Raw genomic sequence first — 19,453 nt, 5'->3', positions numbered from 1 at the left:
AACGCCATTGGTCAGACGCTTTCCAATATACAATAGCAAACTGAAACGGTATAAATATTTGAAGCAAGAGACAAGACATTTTGGATTCTGAGACGATGAAAATGAGATGATGAAAATGTAATGTGTGATGCCGCAGATGTGCATTAAATGTCTTCCTGTTTGCCTGTGAGCTGTCTCCAGCTGGAGTTTTGTGTATCGTCTCTTAATTCATGAGTTCAGCACCTTTGAATTCCTCTATAGTAAACACTGACACCAATCTATAATGTGATTCCATTTTTATTTTTTCTAACATTGAAATTATTTTTAATTTGTTTATCAGAAATTGGACAATGCATAATGTGCAATGTAAAATGTCAGAAATAAAAATCAATGTAAATACAAAAGAATTAGCATAAAATATAAATTTTGTCAGTTGTCCTAAAGCAGATAACAATACAAACATGAGCTGTTTTATGCAAAACACAAATAGTTAGAATAAAAACAGGATGGCCTAACAAAATATAGAAACTATCACAGCAAATTCAAAAGTGTTACTTTTTCAGAGTTCGACAATTCAGTGATGTTTTTTTACACTGTAGAGTTTATTAGTAATTGGAAACACTTCCAGTGTTGGGATAGCATAACCTATTGGTGTCAGTTATTTGGTGCAGAGTTTTATAGTAAACTGAATAACTCACAGTGCAGTGTGCATTTGAGTCCTCACGGTTTGCATTTTACGTAGCGTGCGTAAGCACGTCGGGTGCGTCTGTTACGACGCACTATGAATGCGCATGTTTCAAAAAAGCAGACAACGGTCATTTTTCGTTGGGATTAACCAGTTGTTGGACAGAGCGGGCTTTTCGGACAACAAAAAACACAGGTAAGTTTTGTTTGTACATATAATTTTGACGAAATGCTAGTGCCAGTTTAATAAATGTGCCACGAGAGATACTAAATGTCGACTTGAGGAAGATAGACAAATTTATCGGATTTGTTTTTTTCACTAAGGCAGTTAGACACTGTCAATATTGCTACCATTTTTCCACTTTCAGTTCCCTCCATGTTGTGTTCGCTTTGTTTGCTCTTCTCTCCCGCGCTTTCTTTGGTTGCTGTTGAAATGTAGCACCAGCTGCTAGCAGTGCAACCGTTACTGCTTCATATTATAGCGCAACATACGACACCTTAAGAGTCCCAGTCATAGTCAATATAATGAAATGAAAGCTTTTATCCATTCCAATGTAGACATTTTAAATGCAGAAATTTTTAATGGCGGCTGCCTTTCAGCTTTTATTAGAGATGGGCAAACATGGCATTGCTGCTGCAGCGACGCAGCCCCACCGCCTCACCCAGAACCGTTAAAACCTTTAATGGGTTTTCCTTGCTTTTTTATATTTATTTGGAGGTGACAATGATGTAAAGCATAACAAACTCACTGTTTAAGTAATGTTTAACATTTTCCCCCAGATATTTGTGATAGTGTTCTCTAAAGTCCAATATGCATGAGACGTGCTACATCAGTGTTTCTCAACCTTTTTTGTGCCAGCGCCCCCCTAGCCTTTATCCAGGTCCCTCGCAGCCCCCCACCAAAGAATTTGTAGGCTACTTTGCACTGACTATTATTTTTTTTATTAATATTACTATCACTATTATAGATGTTTTGATTTTTATGCTTGTTTCTGTATTTAGCATAAAAAATATTTCCCAGAGAACAAAAAAGCCATGGTAATAGAAATTATTTTCACAGGTGTCTATGAAAAATGCAATGAACATTCAAGTTAAAATTGGTAGGCCTAACAGCAGCCAATCAAAGTGGAAAAAATATTGTCGTTCTGTGCCATTTTAGGGTTGTTAAATATTCCACAAAATTGCAGATAAAAGATGTACATGTCAGTTTAAACTTTGATCTATTTGCAAAGCGACTGAGCTCTGCAACATTGATAGAACATAGAACACATTAATCATAACTCTTAAGTGTTTCTGTGAGTTTCTGGTGGTGCAGCTCTGTGCTGCCTTCAGGAGAATGGGACATCAGAGTATCATCCATAAAATTTCACCCACATGGCATTTATTGTGCAAACAATCAATCAAATTTTATTTGTATAGCACATTTCAGCAGCAAGGCATTTCAAAGTGCTTTACATAATTAAACCAAACCAGAGCTTTCAGTGGAAAAACTAAAGTTTCAGATCCTTTTGATTCCATACAAATATGAGACAGAAACATGGATTATATCTTTATATAGACCTGTTTATTGATTTATAGATTAATAGTTTGTTGCTCCATTCTATGTCATGCTCTCCTATTTCAGAGTTTTCCGCAACGTGCGCATCGTCTTTTTTTTTTTTCTTTACCTCATACGGAGCGGAGCGGCCGGGAAGCGCGTATCGATGGAGAAAAGCAGACCAACATAAACCTTTTAGCTCTGGTATTCTGATGAGTAAAATTCAAAAGTGTTGTGGTACTGTTTTATACGAGATCACTTACAGAACCGACGTTAACTCTATAAAATGAACGCTCTCTATGGTGGTATCACCCATGGAGGGATTTCTTTATTTAAATGGGTTCATTTTTCAGAGGGATACAAAGTGAGGGTATCTTGATTTTAGTCATTACATGTATATAAAAGCGATTTTCTGTTGTCCTTCTATGGAAGCGGGCAGCATCCAGACGGACAATAAAAACACTTAAGTTGCTACTTTGACATGATCACAGAACTGCCAAAACATATGTACAAATAGGCCTGTCGCGATAAACGATAAATCAATTAATCGCACGATAAATTAAACCTATCAACCTCATTTTAATTATCGGCTTTATTGTCTCTTCCTGCCGTTTTTTTCTTTCTGTTGATAACACTGAATAAAAAAGGCTCAGCTCCGGTGCTCTCCACTGACCCTCCCTTCCTATTTCCTTAGCGTAATGTCCAGCGCACACTACATGAGTTGTCAGTACATTTTCTAAACCTGACAGACCACACACTAGCCTACAGAAACCCTAGGTATAACGGTTCGATCGTGCTGTGTTGTGTCCAGCCACATGGGCACAAAATAATGGCTACAAGTCCAGTTAACTAATTTTAAATCAGGCAATAATCAATGTTTTACTAGAATCTACCTGTGATGCATGTGGCTAGAGTCAGCGTAAAGTCCTGACTGAATGAAAATAATTATAACCCATTTATGTCACGTTAACGAAGAACACCTGAAAACTTACTGGGTTTATCAACCGCGGTAGCAATTTGGCTCCAACTCCTCACCTTGACATTTCTATATTCTTTGCACAGATGTTGAATAAATATTAATGTCGTTTCCGCATATCATCTCCGATGTCCGCTGGACTTCGGGTTGTGCAGTGTCAGCAGTTTGGGATTCCCCTCGTAATTTCCCCTCAGAAAGCACGGAGGAGAATCCGCGCTTTCTGATTGGCTACCTGTCACATTCAGTGTTAGCGCTCCCGGTGGGGGAAAACCCCTGATTTAGATCGGAGCGGCCACGACGATTTAAATCACACTACAGGATGATCGGTTACGAAATCACCAGCGACAATCTTAGATCGGCCAAAGATCTAAGATTGTCTTAAGGAGAAAATAAGGGCAAAAAAATCGTGTAGTGTGAACTACTGCAATAGGTAGTCGGATGTACCCATCTTCTCTATTTAAATCTAGTTAATTACTGAAGGCCAATATAGTATACAGACTTCATATTTGCACTCTTTTGGTTGAATACAGTATCTATTTCCACTTTGGCTTTATGTTGTTTAGTTTATATTCAAGTACGTTTTTTGTTAATGGAGACTGAGAATCCATTTTATTTTTGGTTGTTTTGTTTATTTAGTTGATCTGTTCCAGTGTTACGTGTTCTTTTGAAAATAAAATGTATCTATCTATGGCAGGAAATCCTGTACATTATTACGTCATTTCCATTAAATCAGTGTCAAAAGGTCTTGAAACAATATTATCGTTTATCGCAATAATTTTTTAGACAATTAATCGTCCAGCAAAATTTGTTATCGTGACAGGCCTATGTACAAATATTCTCAATAAAACATAAAATATTTGAAAATCAGACTCCAGACAAGTGCATCACAGCAACGTCACCTCTGAACTAATTTTGTTAAACATTTATGGATATAATAATGATCAATACAATAGAAATCTGTGACAACGGTGGTTATTGCGGAGTTCACTGCTAATTTTCCTACGGATCATATCATAGTTGGAGGGGATTTAAATTTAGCTCCAGATGAATGGATGGATCGATGACCTTCACTGCTGGTAAAAGAAACTCTAAATCCTATTCCTAAAGATTTTGTTATAAACTAGGGCTGAAACGATTCCTCGAATGATTCGAGTACCTCGATTATTAAAATTCCTCAAGGAAAATGTACCTGCCTCAAAGCTTCGTTAATTTATGTTTTATCATTTAGCGCACCGTGTTTCAGCTGGAACATTATTTGCGTTGAGCGGAGCTCTGACTTCCGCCTCTGAGTTGTTGACGGAAGCTACGTGTTAGCGGCATAACGTCCCATCTTCAAGTTCGGCCAGCGGGGATTTTACTGATTGGTGATAATTCCGGGTTTTCATCGTTTTTGTGGGACCAATAAACATCCTTAAAATGACCGGCGCGATCCCGGGAGTTCGGCAGCCTTTCTGCTCCAGAGCTGCTGGTTGAACGGCGGGAAGAAGCTGAGGAGGATTTATACAGGTGAGCGGAGAGACTGAACACGGCGGGCGGCTGAGGGTTGATGCTTACAGGGTAAGAGCAGCTTTACGGAAGAACCGCACAATAAACTTAATATCAGCCCGGTCTGAACAAACGGGAGGCGGAACATGGCTGGTAGATGAGTTTCTGAACGGAGGAGCCGTAAATATCCCGTATTGCTCCCCTGGTGTACAAAAAAGTAACTGGTAGGGAAGCTCAAATGTGGAAAAAATAGACTGATGTTCATATCCGACAGTAACACTGGTGTTATGGAAGATTTACCAATATTTTATTTCATAATTGTTTTTATCCGATTACTCGATTAATCGTAAGAAAAATCTATAGATTACTCGATTACTAAAATAATCGTTTACAACAGCCCTATTATAAACACAAAATAGTTGGATGTCTGGAGAGCGCAACACAGTGGAGTCAAACAGTTCACCTGGCACAAACCTAAAGGTCAAAGTAGATCATCTATTGATTATTGGCTGGTTTCTGCTGCAGTCCTAGAGTGTGTTAAAGAGATAGTAAACTGTCCTTTAAGCTATCACTACATCATCAATTTAAAACTACAAAAACTAAACCTAATAATTACTGGAAATTCAATGCATAGCTTCTCAAACTTAAGAGTTTTGCCAATTTATTAAGGAACTTATTCTAAATATATCAAATGGCAACACCAATTCTTAAATGGGAATACTTGAAATTAGCATTAGAAAGTATTCAATTAAATTTGGTAAAGATTTAAATAGAAAAAGAAAAGCAGAAGAGACAATGGTAATTAAAGATTTTATGTCACTTTACAGAAAATTAAGTTGGAGTGATGAGGATAAAGACGTAATAAATAAATTACAATCTAAATTAGATGAGATATACATAAATAGGGCAAAAGGTGCTTTTGTACGGTCCAGAGCCAGGTGGATTGAAGAAGGAGGAAAGAATAGTGTTATCTTTTGCAACTTTGAAAAACGTAGACGGGAATATAATGCAATTAATAGTTTTATGATTGATGGAGTGGAATGGTCTGAGACTAAGAGAATAACACAAGAAGTATTTAATTTCTATTGTAATCTTTATAAAACTTCACATACAGAACAAATTACTTCATTTTTTAAAAAAGTAAGAAATCTGATTCCAGTTATTGATGAAAATTTTAAGGAAATCTGTGATGACGCTAAGAGCTAAGAATCTCTGAATTTGATATTGCTATAAGAAATATGGCGTCTGACCGGGGCAGATGGACTTACTGCTAACCTTTATAAACATTTCTGGGAGGATTTAATTATGTGCTTTTTTAAGCAGATCTGCTTTTTGTTTATTGGAAATGGAGATCTAGTTAGAAGGCAACGTGAACTGGAGCAAAATCCAATTTAATGATTCTGGAACTGCAAAGTTAGGCTCCTCAAACAAAAGCAGCATCTCTCATTGATCTAGAAATATGATTGTGTTTTCAACGGGCAGGCATATACTAAAGATCCCGACACTAAACATGTCCCCCCCCACAAAACTAAGAATGTACCTGCTCTGCAAACTCATTCCATATTCCATATTGTTAACTACCACAGGCTTGTGAACAGGGAGCAGCTGGATGCATGTGACCGAACACAGAGGTGGCTAAACATTGTTTAACAAAGAAGGGCCCAATTCTGGGTTGGTCTACAGACTGTTAGTTTATAACTTGTCCTGGAGGGAGGTTAAGGCGACTAGAACGGCTCTTTTGTGTTGCGCTTTGTTTTATGTTCTTTTTTTGTCACATGCAATTTTTCTGTACTACCAGCCCGTATATAATGCCACTTGATTTTAAGCTTAATAAAGAGACAGGGAAAAAAAATTTAAAACATGAGAGCTTTTTATGCACTGCTTTTTTCTGCTCTTTTTGGAATTCAAATGCTTATTCAGTGAATGTCTGAATAAAGCCGTTTTCGCACTGCAGGGAACGGTACGGAACGGTTTCAGCCCTGTTGTGTTTGCATATACACTGAGGGCGCCAACGAAGCTGTACCTGACGTCATTATGTTTGAAACTAAACAATGGTTTCGAGGTAGCGGCCGAAGCCATTTCCTCAGAGATGCGGCGCAAAAAATTCTTTCCTCGTTGACCAATCTAGCTCATTCTGTACTCGTTCATCAGCGAGTAAGCAGAGGAAAAAAAAACCCTCATCATTAGACCAGGTGATTGCACTATATTGAGATGAATCCATTGCTAATTAAAACTAATAATAAAAATATTGAAAGAGCACTCTTTACAAAATACAGTTTAGTGAGAGCCAGCTGTCAACGGAAAATCAACGTCTGACTCCATAACAACCAGCGGCCAATCAGCTGCTGGTTCTAAGCAGAACCGCTTGGCCAGCCCGATTGGAACCACAGCTCTTGTGGTTAACCACAGCTCTTGTGGTTCCAAGGGGCCAGGTGGAACCGGTCGCAAGTTGTAATGCAAACACGGTCAGAACCGTTCCCTACCGTTCCCTGCAGTGCAAAAAATGCCTCAAGTGGATCAAAGGAGTAATGAATATAGCATACACATATGTAAATGTGCAGTTTTTGTTTGTTTTTCCCATCCCCTCAAAAAGTGAAAAAGAGAACCCATTTACAGAAAAAACGTTTAAAAATGTACAACTGTACAGACGAAATAAAATTATCACTACAAATTTAGAGTGAGGCTTGTCTGTGATGATTTGAGTTCTCTATATGTTTAGTTTAAGCTTTTCTGTGTTGTATTTAGATCTGTGTTTCCTGTGAGTCTCTGTGTTGTCGTGTCTCCCTGATTACTATAGCTGCACCCTCGAAGCAGCCTATTGCCACTGGACAGTACAACAATCTCTGGTTTCTTCCTGGGCCCAGATGTGTTTGCAGAAACTGCAAAATGTGGGTGTAGGCAGATCTGAGAGTTTATCCAGAGGTCCTTTATCCTAAACTTGAAAATGTAAACGTATGCATATTTTTCATACAAAATAGATAAGCAGCAACTGGTGATTGCAAGGCACAGAAACGGCATGTTTTTTCTTTTTTTTTTTACAGCCTGTTTTAGACACAACCCTCCTAAACAGAAACATCGGATAAACAACTTTAACAGTTTTAACACAGTTTTCTGGACTGGACATAGCTTTGAATTAAAAAAAGATGCCGCAATCCAGTGGACGATAAAAAGAAAAACAGCCGAATGCTTGTTTGAACTCAAAATGGACTGTTTTGTAGGAGATTTTAGTGCGGTCCAGCTATCAACAAATCTTTTACATTTGCTCCATCATCCATCCATTTTCTTGACACCCTTGTCCCTTAGTGGGGTCGGGAGGATTGCTGGTGCCCATCTCCAGCTAACGTTCCGGGCAAGAGGCGGGGTCACCCTGGACACGTCGCCAGTCTGTCGCAGGGCAACACAGAGACACACAGGACAAAACAACCATGCACACACCCACTCACACCTAGGGACAATTTGGAGAGGCCAATTAACCTGACAGTCATGTTTTTGGACTGTGGGAGGAAACCGGAGTACCCGGAGAAAACCCACGCATGCAGGGAGAACATGCAAACTCCATGCAGAAAGACCGGGGCCGGGAATCGAACCCAGAACCTTCTTGCTGCAAGCTAACAGCTCTACCAACTGCGCCACTGTGCAGCCCACATTTGCTCCATGTCAAATGGAAAATCTGGAAGCAGATCTAGATTCCGACAGCCAGCTTACCTCAAGGATAGAAAAGGAAGGAAAGAATTGCAATAGATGCAAAATTGTATTGGTTAGGAAAACACACACAAAAAAACAAAGTTGGAAAATAAATCACAACACACTTTAAACTGGAACTAATTATAAAAATTTAATAAATAAATATGAAGGATTAGGGAAAATAAAGAAATGTAAACACTGCAAAAACTGTCACACAACTATTTACAACAATAACAATTTTAACTGCATTTAAACTCTTAATGGAACACACTGAAATAAATAATGAACTATTTACAAAGAAAAAATGTTAGGGAAAAAAATGGAGTCCAGCTCACTCATTCAACCACAAAAGGTCCATCCCTTCTACTCCGAATGAGCTTCTCCTGACCCCATAGTCCATCAGGACCTCCTGTCCGGCACCAATGTCTCTCATCACCTTGATGAGGAGCGTCGGTTGCGCCAGTGTTGCCACGACATACTTTGAATTACTCTTCTTGGCAGAGTGGTTTACCAACCTGCCAAAAGTGGCAACGTGCGGATGGCACTGGCAGTGCTCCGGCTGCGCGTCGACGCAGAGGTCCTGGTCGCTCGACTTGGAAAAAAAAACAGGTAGGACCCCTCGGCCTCCTTCAGGGACCGAAGTACCCGCCGGCCCTCGCTGGCGCTGACGAGCCACCCGTGGTAATCACAGAGAACAGAGCCCTGGCTGAAATCCCTGGTCGCAAAGACCCCTGTGAAAGTAAATGGAAAGGCGTTAAAATTTATTTTTCTCCATCCCCTCCTCTCAACAGTACACACAGTGGCTGCGGTGCTATAAATGACCCTCGCCAAAGCCATTTTGAAAGAGCTTTTTTAAAATGAAAAAAAAAAATTTAAATAGCTTTTTAAAAATGCTTTTTTAAGCAGGTTTTCTAATGGTGCTTAACGAGCACATTTAAAAATGTGTCGCAAAATCGCCTGGCCTTTGCGATTGGCTCTCTGCGATTGCAAGGCTGGTCCAGCTCTAGACACCGACGTAACGGGCGACGTCCCTCTCTCGGCCAGTGGGAAGGGGAGGAGCCCAGCGCCTGACTACCTCTGCTGCTTGAATGCAGTTTTTGCTCCACCTGGACCGCCTGAGAAATCTCTGGACTTCTTAGTCCAAGGTGGGCTTCTGCTTGCTCCATTTGGCTAGGACACAGAAAAAAACCAGAGCAAAACGCACCCTGCATCAAAGCTGGGCCACAGAGGAGGAGGAGGAGGAGCAGGGGAGAAAAATAAACAAAAAAAGACTGAACACAACTCACTCATGAGGTGACACCTCCTCAGCTTCAGCTGAGCAGACCGCCACTTGTCAGCTAGCGCTTTAGAGCCAGGCAAGCCAGCATCTACCCTCTGCTTTTTAGATGGCGGTTCTCCATCAAGGGTGACCGGGAAGGCCGCGTAAAACGCTCCCAGGTCCGTGGCCTCACTGGGGTTGCCGTCCGGCCTCGTGGCGTTTTCTGTGGATCTGGAAGAGATTAAAACCGTAAAAAAGCATGTCGCCACACGGAGAGAGAGAGACGGCAATGTGCACGCCGGGGACAAATGCACTCACCCGGGGAGAGCTACCAGGTAGCCGCACACCAGCGACAACTGGTGTGCGTCGAGGGGAAGCTTGTCCGGGCCGCCAGGCAACCCCAGATAGCCGCGGAGTACGGTCGCAGCACGGAAGGTCCGCCACATCCCTGGCTGCGATGTGGCGAACATCCTCGCTGGAGACCGTCGGCAGCCGTATGAGGGGAAAAAGCCCCGCCTACACATAGCAACGTGCAGGCGGTTGCCGAAACCACGGCGCAAAGCTGTGGTTTTGCAGTGATTCCAAGGCAAATACTCACTGCTGGTGCAGCCACACCACATCCATTGAGGCGCTCCTGATGCCGGAACCGGACTGTCCGATGAAGAACCGTTTGTCCGGCAGGTCCCTGCTCTTGAGAGCGCCCGGCCTGATTTTTACAAAGTAGTGCTGCAGACACTGCGGATGAAGAGAAGCAGAGACGGTTGAAATCGGTCGAGTAACACGGCCAGGGGTCATGCTTTGAACCACGGCAAAAAAATTTAAAAAATTAAAATAAGTCTTACAGCAGCGTCGTCCTCTGTCAAGCAAAAAGATGTGGCCGGCTTCCCCTGGTCCGACGGCCTGTGAACCACGATAATGTGGTTATCGTGGCTGGGCCGTCGTTCCAACCACTCTTTGACCTTGGGAACAAAAAGGGCAAGTATCATCTGTGATCCTCAAGTGGTTTAATTTGCCACCCAGGACCCACATTTATAATAAAAGATATTTAAGCCTGAAATTTGAATTATATATATATATATATATATATATAAAAATTTTTTGATCAGACAGAAAAGACAATCAAGAAAAAAAACAAATAACATAATACAATAACATGAAACAAACGTAAGAAATGAAAATGCAGAGCGGGCATGCTCTGTCATGTAAATATGCTAAGGTACAGGCTCCCAGTTGCAACATTTTTATATCTATCCTGTTAAACAACGTACACTGTTTTAAAAAAATCTAATAAGGCTTCATATCCTTTACTTTATAAATCTTTTTGCAAAAAATCAACAATATCAAATTTAGAACTATTTGTTATTTTAGTTCAACATTATTTTTGTCTTTCTTTACAGAAAGTTTAAAAATCCCATTTATACGACCATGGTTTTTGGATTGGAATAATCCGTGGGTCACGTGACAATTTCTTGCCACCTGGTCAAGACTGTACCATTCCACAATGTGTGTTTTTTTGCGAGAGACAGACTTTGGAAGCGTCAATTTGTTCTATGAAACTGTGAGTAAACAATAAACAATGACGCTGTTCATCCAGTTGTAGCTAATGCTTCGTTCGAGTCTGCTCCAAAAGAAACTTCTAAAAGTTTAATTAATTAAAACTTTTTGGAAAGCGTTTAGAATTAGCCTCCATGTTACATGTCTTGTGCTTTGAGCTGCCATCTTGCAGCGACCTGCACCTCTGAGTTTGCAGGCAGAATGACGGATCAGTGCATTTAATTTAGTCTTTTGTTACTGGAAACCATATTCAAACATTATCAAAGCTGCATTTATAAACAATTGCATTTTTAACTATGTTTTTAATACATAGTTCAGCATATTTAAAACCTCTGCTGTTCCAGGCTCTAATAGAATGTGTTAGAAGGAAGGAACTCATGGAAACTATGAAACAAGTATTCTGCTCACCGGCCCACAACGTCCAGAGCCGAGGTCAGCAGCACACCATCCAAACTCTAAACAGTGTTGGTGCTGTACTGCTTCCCCCTCCTGAAACACTGGATGGTGGACCAGAATTGCCTCGAAGTCGTACGGAAGTCTTTTTCCACGTCCTCTCCAAACTCCTCCCACGCCTGAGTTTTTGCCTCAGCAACCACCTGAGCCGCATGCCGCTTTGCCTGCCGATACCCATCAACTTCTTCTGGAGACCCACAGGCCAAAAAGGCCCGATAGGACTCCTTCAGCCTGACAGCATCCCTCACCGAAGGTGTCCACCAACGGGTTCGAGGGTTGCCGCCGCGACAGGCACCGACAACCTGGCAGCCACAGCTCCACTAAGTCGCCTCGGCAATGGAGGCACGGAACATGGTCCTCAGACTCAACGTCCCCACCTCCCCCAGAGCGTGTTTGAATTTCTGCCAGATGGGAGTTAAAACTCTGCCACACAGGGGACTCCACCAAATGTTCCCATCAGAGCCTCACAACAAGTCTTAAAAACTAATCAAAAACTACAATTAAAATGAATATCAATTATTTCCACTTCTGTTTAATCCAACCTGCATGATGTGGTTAGCATTGGTTCGTTAACCACTAGTGCCCCGGCCAACCGGGACCATCTGCATATGCCTTACAGGGAAGACAGAGCAACACGCTGGGTAGTGTGTTGAGGTGTCGCATGATGTTTTGCTCACAAATATAAATCGAGTGGCCTTGCAAGGAGGGACAGGACGAGGGACAGTGGCAGTAGCAGGAAAAGCATCAGTGGCCGGAGGGGTAGGACAAGCAGCATTGGCAGAAGGGGCAGAAAAAGTGCCAGTGGCAGAACAACCAGCAGTGGCTGGAGGGGCAGGATGAGCAGCAGTGGCTGGAGGGACAGGACTTGCAGTAGTGGCAGGACAAGTGGCAATGGCCAGAGGGGTAGGACGTGCAGAAGTGGCTAGACACTTCTTTGATCCATTGATGTCTATCTGTGACCTCATCAGTGAGCTCACTGTAGTTCTGAGGCAAGGTCTTGCTTCTTGCTATGGAAACGATCAGATCAGTTCTGCCATTCAAACTACTGACCCTTTGCACGTCATGTCACACTTTCTACACTTGACGGACGTCAAAACAGCCAAGTCGACATTTATATTCAGAGTCATATTTTAAAGACAGTTTATATAGCAGATTTGTTTCCTCTTTTCACATTCTCTTCTGCCAGTGGTGTTAATTAAACTAATGGATGCTAAAATGTAAATGTACCTATTCAATACATTAGATTATTATTGAAATGTTCCATTAATTTCAGGAACTTTATCACTAAGTAAATCAAATTACATAGATTAACTACATGAGGGTTGACATTTGAAAGCCTTTTCTCTGTTAATCACGATGATTTTCCACTTATAGTTGATTAAACTTCGATCTATTTGCAAAACAACTGAGCTCTACAACATTAAAACATGGATAGAACTGTAACCACATTAATCATAGCTCTTCTCTTCAGTGTTTTTGTGAGTTTCTGGTGGTGCAGCTCTCTGCTGCCTTCAGGAGAATGCGACATCAGAGTACAGGGTTTCCCCCAGAAAACTTTCTAAGCCCGGTGGTCAGGGCACCGAGGCGGTCCACCGGCGGTCCACCAGGTTTTTGTATTAAAAGATGTTTAGACAGGAAAAGTAAAAATATCCCTGGGTAATTATGGGAAAACATCTCCAGTCTCTAGTTGTGCAATATAAATGCACAACTAGTCTTAAAAACAACTAATCAAAAAATACAATTAAAATAAATATAAATTATTTCCACTTTTCTTAAATCCAAATTATATCAGCGGCTCCATCAGGCCTCCCAGGGCTCATAAATGCTAATATTTTAACACAGACATATAAATGTAACATTTGTTTATTGAGATTATCAATGCTGCTAAATTTGACATAATGGTTTCAGCATACCTAAATCAAAAGATTTTAAATTTAACATTTATACGTAAGATTTTAAGGAGCTCCCAAGTTTACTTTGTAAAAGTTCAAAGAACAATACTCATAGTCAGATAGGTTTGTTACCAGGTTGGTAGAGCAGGTTGCAGTTGGTAGAGCTGTTGCCTTGCAGCACGAAGGTTCTGGGTTCAATTCCCGCCCCCGGTCTTTCTGCATGGAGTTGGCATGTTCTCCCTGTGCATGCGCGGGTTTTCTCCGGGTACTCTGGTTTCCTCCCACAGTCCAAAAATATGACTGTTAGGTTAATTGATCTGTCTAAATTGTCCCTAGGTGTGAGTGTGTGTGCATGTGTGTGAGTATGTGGTTGTTTGTCCTGTGTGTCTCTGTGTTGCCCTGTGACAGACTGGCGACCTGTCCAGGGTGACCCCGCCTCTCGCCCGGAACGTTAGCTGGAGAGGCACAAGCAACCCTCCCGACCCCACTGAGGGACAAGAAAATGGATGGATGGATGGATGGAAGAAGCCCCTAAAGCAAATTCTGCTCCGACCCTGTATTATGTGTTAAACCCGCTGCACTGCGCAGAGATGTCGCTGCGCAGATTTACTTCAATGCTGCTAATGTGGCTTTAGTAGCTCTTTCATTTCGTGTCTGCTGAGTTTTTAACAAGGGTAGACAGAAGCTATTTTGGTTGGTGGAGTTTCTGGGCGAGTTTTTCAGATGTGCGGTGGCCGTGCGCATTAACTCTGTCTGACTAAATCAGGGGTTCTCTGTTAATATGTTTGGATACAGAAGCTCCGTTAGCTGTTATGGCCAAAGTTAAGTAACTTAATATATTTACTCATTTAGATCGACATAAGTAACTTTTTTGGGGGAGAAAACTACCTTTAGGAGTATTTTTAATTTGCTGTACATTTTACTTGTGTAATTTTATTATGAAGCATCGCTTCTTTTACTTGAGTAAAATGTCTGTTCTACACACTGCGAGTGACTTCACTGAATGAAGAACAAATTTATTTCAAACTAAAAAAAACCTTGTAGTTTCTGCTAAAGTTGTATATTGAAAGATTTGGAATATATATATATATTGCCTGATTTATATTACAAAATGAATTATTTTCATTTTATCCTTAAAATACAAAATGTCCACTTAATAGTTTGTTCCTTCTGATGTAATTTTTCAATATTAAGCAGTTTGTAGCGTTTTTACTCTTGAGTATTTTTTTGGAAAGCTATTTTTAAATTTTTACTTGATTAAAAGTATATTGAAGTAGTGCTACTCTTACTTGGGTACTCTAATTCTGGTAATGCATTAATATTATTTTATTGATATTACTGAGATGTAGTTGTAAAAAAACTTAAAACAAGCTTTTTTATTTCCTCTACTGTGATATTATTGCTGTAAATCCTCAGAGATGCTGAGTGTGTGTGTGCGTGTACGTTGGTAAATGTGGTTCAGCAAGACATTTTGTCAGAATACACACACTAGCAGGACATTTTGAATTAACAGGACAGGAACGGTGTCCTGCTAATTTTGACAAAAATCTAAAAGCGTAGAAAAGTTTCTATTGGTCCAATAACCCCAAAAGTGTAAAAAAAAAAAAAGAGAGATGTCTGTTTAATACACATAAACCTGATATTGTGTATAATCTGTGTTTCACCACAGTGCCCCTATGGCAGGTTTGTGTAATAGCAGGACCTCATAAATATTCACACAAGCTGTTATTCTGATTGGTTGTCTGCGGAAAGGTCTTGCTAATTACTACAGTGTCTTTATAATTTACGTGTTGCTGTTTACACACAAGTTGTGTGTAAATTGCCAACTCTTACACTGGGGATGAGTTGGCAAAATGATTACTCTGTGCTATAAGACTGAATATATTTTGAAGGTTAGTCGGATGCCTAAACCCAACCTTTTGTCCAACCTTGGAATGTATGTGGCACCTAAAAGTATACAGAAATTAATATATATTTTGATAAAATTTTGTTTAATTAAAATATTATGAATAATAAATGTGTGGAATAAGTGCATGGATTAAAATAAATATAAACCACAAGAGAGACATTTTTTTCACCAATCTATTTTTGCGCTCCACTACTAACATTTTGCTGATTCTGGTCTGCTCTGCCTCCCCAGAACCAGAACCACGCATTTTGAATCAGAATTTAGCTTCAATGCACCACAAATCTTGAATAAACTTCCAGAAAACTGCWACACAGTTGAATTCCTTTAAATCAAGGCTAAAAACACACTAATTTACAGTTGTTTCTGAATCTTAATCATTGGTAGATGTATCAATATATTTTATGTATATGATTTTAATTTTGATTTTACTTTGAATTTAATTTCTTTGTTTTTCTTTTTAAAGGTTAATGTATGTTATTTTTATGACTTTACATCTTTGATGTAAAGCACTTTGAAATGCCTTGCAGCTGAAATGTGCTATACAAATAAAATTGACTTGACAGCAGTTGTCAGATCTTGCCAAAGATTCTCCAGTGAGTTTATGTCTAGACTTTGACTTTGCCATTCTAACACATAAATATGTTTTGATTTACGCCATTCCATTGTAGATCTGGCTTAATGTTTAGGGTCATTGTCCTGCTGGAAGGTGAAACTCTGCCCCAGCCTCAAGTCTTTGCAGACTCCAGGTTCAGGAGTGTTCAGGTTTTCTTCCAAGATTACCCTGTATTTGGCTCAATCCGTTTTACAATCATCAAGAAAAGAAGCACCCTCAGAGCATGGCTCTGCCACCACCATGTTTGTCAGTGGGGAAGGTGTTCAGAGTGATGCGCAGTGTTTGTTCACTTGTTTTTTCTCTACCAATAAGTGTAATCGCATCATGAAGGAGAGATTTTAAGAAATCTGCTTTGTTCCAGGCTGTGATCCATGAGATCCAGAGGATTGCCAACACGGTTCCTCTCAGTGTCTTCCACTGCACCACGAAGGACTCAGAGCTCATGGGATACTCCATTCCTCAGGTTGTTAGCATCTTGCTTTATTAGGCTTTATGTGTTGCTGAAAATAAGATAAACAACTTGACAGCTTTTCTCTGCCTTTTGGATTCCTTCAGGGAACAATGATCATCCAGAACCTGGACTCAATGCTGAGAGAAGAAGGACAGTGGAAATTCCCTCATGAGTTCAACCCTGAAAACTTTCTGAATGAACAGGGAGAGTTTGTCAAACCTGAGGCCTTCATGCCTTTCTCTGCAGGTAGATTCAACGTCTAAGGCTTCATTGTACACCTTAATGCTCAATTCTGATATTTTGTGAAATCCAATTTTTTTTCTTTTGCCTGTTGGTTCACATTTCCAAATATATGCAACCTGTATGTGATCTCCTGTGTGAACTAAAAACAACATGAAAGTGTCCCTCATGGTTGTTGATTTTCCTCCCAGTTCCAGATATCAGGACACAGAACAGTGATGTTTGTCGAGGATCGATGATGTTCAGGTCGTTTGACTGTGACCTGGTTGTACACACTCAGAAAGATCAGATACGTATCGGATTCAGAACCACATATCCAAGTAGAGGGGGTTGCATTCGTAAAAATTTTTATCTGTGTTGTTCAGACTGTCAAGAAAAGGTCAGATACAGGATGCAACAGTGAATGCAGAAAAGATTTTTAAAAAATCAGATTTAAGTTCCTTCAGGCTGCAGTGGGAACTTTTGAAACAGTAAAAAATTCATGCATGCACACTGAGGTATGTTAAAATCACTGAATGCTTTTTTTAAGCTGTTTTGTGAACCAGGTTCTCGGATTTGTCTTGGAGAGAGTTTGGCTCGCATGGAGCTCTTCCTCATCATTGTGACTCTGCTGAGGAGGTTTAAGTTCGTCTGGCCGGAGGATGCAGGAAAACCTGACTTGACACCAGTCTTTGGAGCAACTTTGACTCCCAAACCTTATTTCATGAAGATCCAGCTGAGAGGAAATCAGTGAGGTTTTCAAAGGACTCAATGACAAACCAATACCAGTTTTATTTGTGCTTTCAGACTATTTAACTTCAGGTGCTACTTGACAGTTGTTCCATAATCAGCTGGTTTGAAAACTGATCATTGAGCAAATCAATAAACAGATTTAAATTCAACTTTTCCTTATTATTAAAACTATAGTTTCCCCAACAGAGTGAAACACATCAGTCATTAATTATATATTTTTAAATAAAAGATGTGAGCAGTTTATTAAATTATGTATAAGATTATGTATGTATGAATTATGTATGTATAAGATTTAAGAATCTTATTGTTTGAATGGGATTGTATTAAGTTTCAAATAGACCTTTGACGTACGATGGCACCACCTGGTGGTCAGACATGAAACCAGCAACAGAAAATCGGTCTCTTTCATTTGCAGAATAAATTCAGATTTCAGCTCTGAAAGTTTCTAAATGCAGGTTTTGAAGAGCGACGTGTAGGTTGAAAAATCACAACCAAACTGCTATTTTCCAAAAGAAAGGAATCGTCTCTAAGTTGTGCATTAATTTATAAATAGGTTTAATTTATATGTGATTTTTTTATAAGAACAAAAAAAAAGCCAATTATAATTTGAATGTTAAAAATAAGCAAAAATTTTAAAAGTTATTTTAAATTTAAAAAATCATCTTAATGCTTATGGGTAATTTTCAGTTTATTTCCACCATGAATCTTGACAGATTTGGTCACTGGCTTAAATTTTGACATTTTAAGATTTTTTTCTTCCTTGTTTTAAATGACTATTTGTCATGTTTTTATGTGGTTTCTTTCTTTCTTTTTATATCTGTTCCTTTGTTTTTCCTGTAATTTTTTATGTGCTCTAATGAATGATTTTATTCTAATAAGCTAAAGATCATGAAGAAAACTGAAGAACCACCTCTTACATGTCATTTCCTGTCCTTTTTTATGACCATGTATTTGCGCCTGCTGTTGCCTCTGACTTTAAAAACAAAGAATCAAAGGGCAGAACCACAGCACTGTCAGCGCTGAGATACAGACTTTCATAATAAGTTAAGCAGATCGTCTCTTCAGTTTGATCCAACACAAGCCAACATGATCTCAGTATTCCTGCTGGTGCTCTGTGTCGTCTTTCTTCTTCTTCAACTCAAACCTCGGAGACCCAAGAACTTTCCACCTGGACCCCCCAGTCTGCCTGTACTGGGGAACCTTTTCAACCTCAGCCAGGAGAACCCGCTGAAGGACTTGGAGAGGGTAAGAAACATAAATTAACTTTTAATTGTGCTCTTTGAGATCAAGTGTAAAATATGTTTTGACATTTTACTTTTTGTTGGAACAACACTTTAGTTTTGTAACAAATTTAAAGAAATTGTTCTGAAATGTACCAAAGTTTAACATATGTAAGCAGTGGTGGAGAAAGTAGTCAAACAATGTACTTAAATAAAAGTACAAATAAACAGACAAAAATGTACKGTAGTAAAAGTAAAAGTACCATATTAAAATGTTTTTTGAATGCTAGAAGTTCATGCTTTCAGGGGAGGCAAAGGAGGTACAGGAAAGTCCAGGAGTCGTCTTTTGACCYGGTTAACTGGAATGAATCTTAAATAAGGTGCTGGATGGTGCAGGTCTTCTGGATGATGACCCCTAGACTCCATTCTGCAGGTGCTGCTACCCGCCTTGCTCTTCTGAAGGGAGGGTGACGCTACTTTCCCACTTTACAATGGACCAACTCCACTCTCRCCATTGATTACTTTCAAATCAAAAAACAAATMAAAAAACCGCAACACGTCTTGGATGTAATGTGTGACGCAATGCKTTATAGAAATGTAGTGAAGTAGAAAGTACAGATACTTGCTGTAAAAYGTAGTGGAGTAAAAGTYGAAAGTATCCACWAWTAAATCTGCTTAAGTACAGATACATGGAAAATGTACATAAGTACAGTATATATACTATATTTATGTCCCACCGCTGTATGTAAGCAGTGCTCCCTCTGCTGAACACGGAGGTTATCATTG

The 19,453-nt window shown here is 39.8% G+C and overlaps 1 protein-coding gene across 1 annotated transcript; it reads left to right on the top strand.

The window, feature by feature from the left end:
• The first annotated feature begins 830 nt into the window (after nt 1-830).
• LOC103466808 (cytochrome P450 2D9-like) lies at nt 831-17,596 on the top strand. The gene is made up of 4 exons (XM_017305130.1): nt 831-859; nt 16,386-16,487; nt 16,580-16,721; nt 17,261-17,596. Exons 2-4 carry the CDS (start codon nt 16,467-16,469, stop codon nt 17,446-17,448), a joined length of 351 nt encoding a protein of 116 aa, XP_017160619.1. The 5' UTR covers nt 831-859; nt 16,386-16,466; the 3' UTR covers nt 17,449-17,596.
• Nucleotides 17,597-19,453: the final 1,857 nt, after the last annotated feature.

This window comes from Poecilia reticulata, linkage group LG6 (genome assembly GCF_000633615.1).
Source record: "Poecilia reticulata strain Guanapo linkage group LG6, Guppy_female_1.0+MT, whole genome shotgun sequence".
Classification (NCBI taxonomy): domain Eukaryota; kingdom Metazoa; phylum Chordata; class Actinopteri; order Cyprinodontiformes; family Poeciliidae; genus Poecilia; species Poecilia reticulata.
This window is presented reverse-complemented; position numbering and strand designations above follow the sequence as displayed.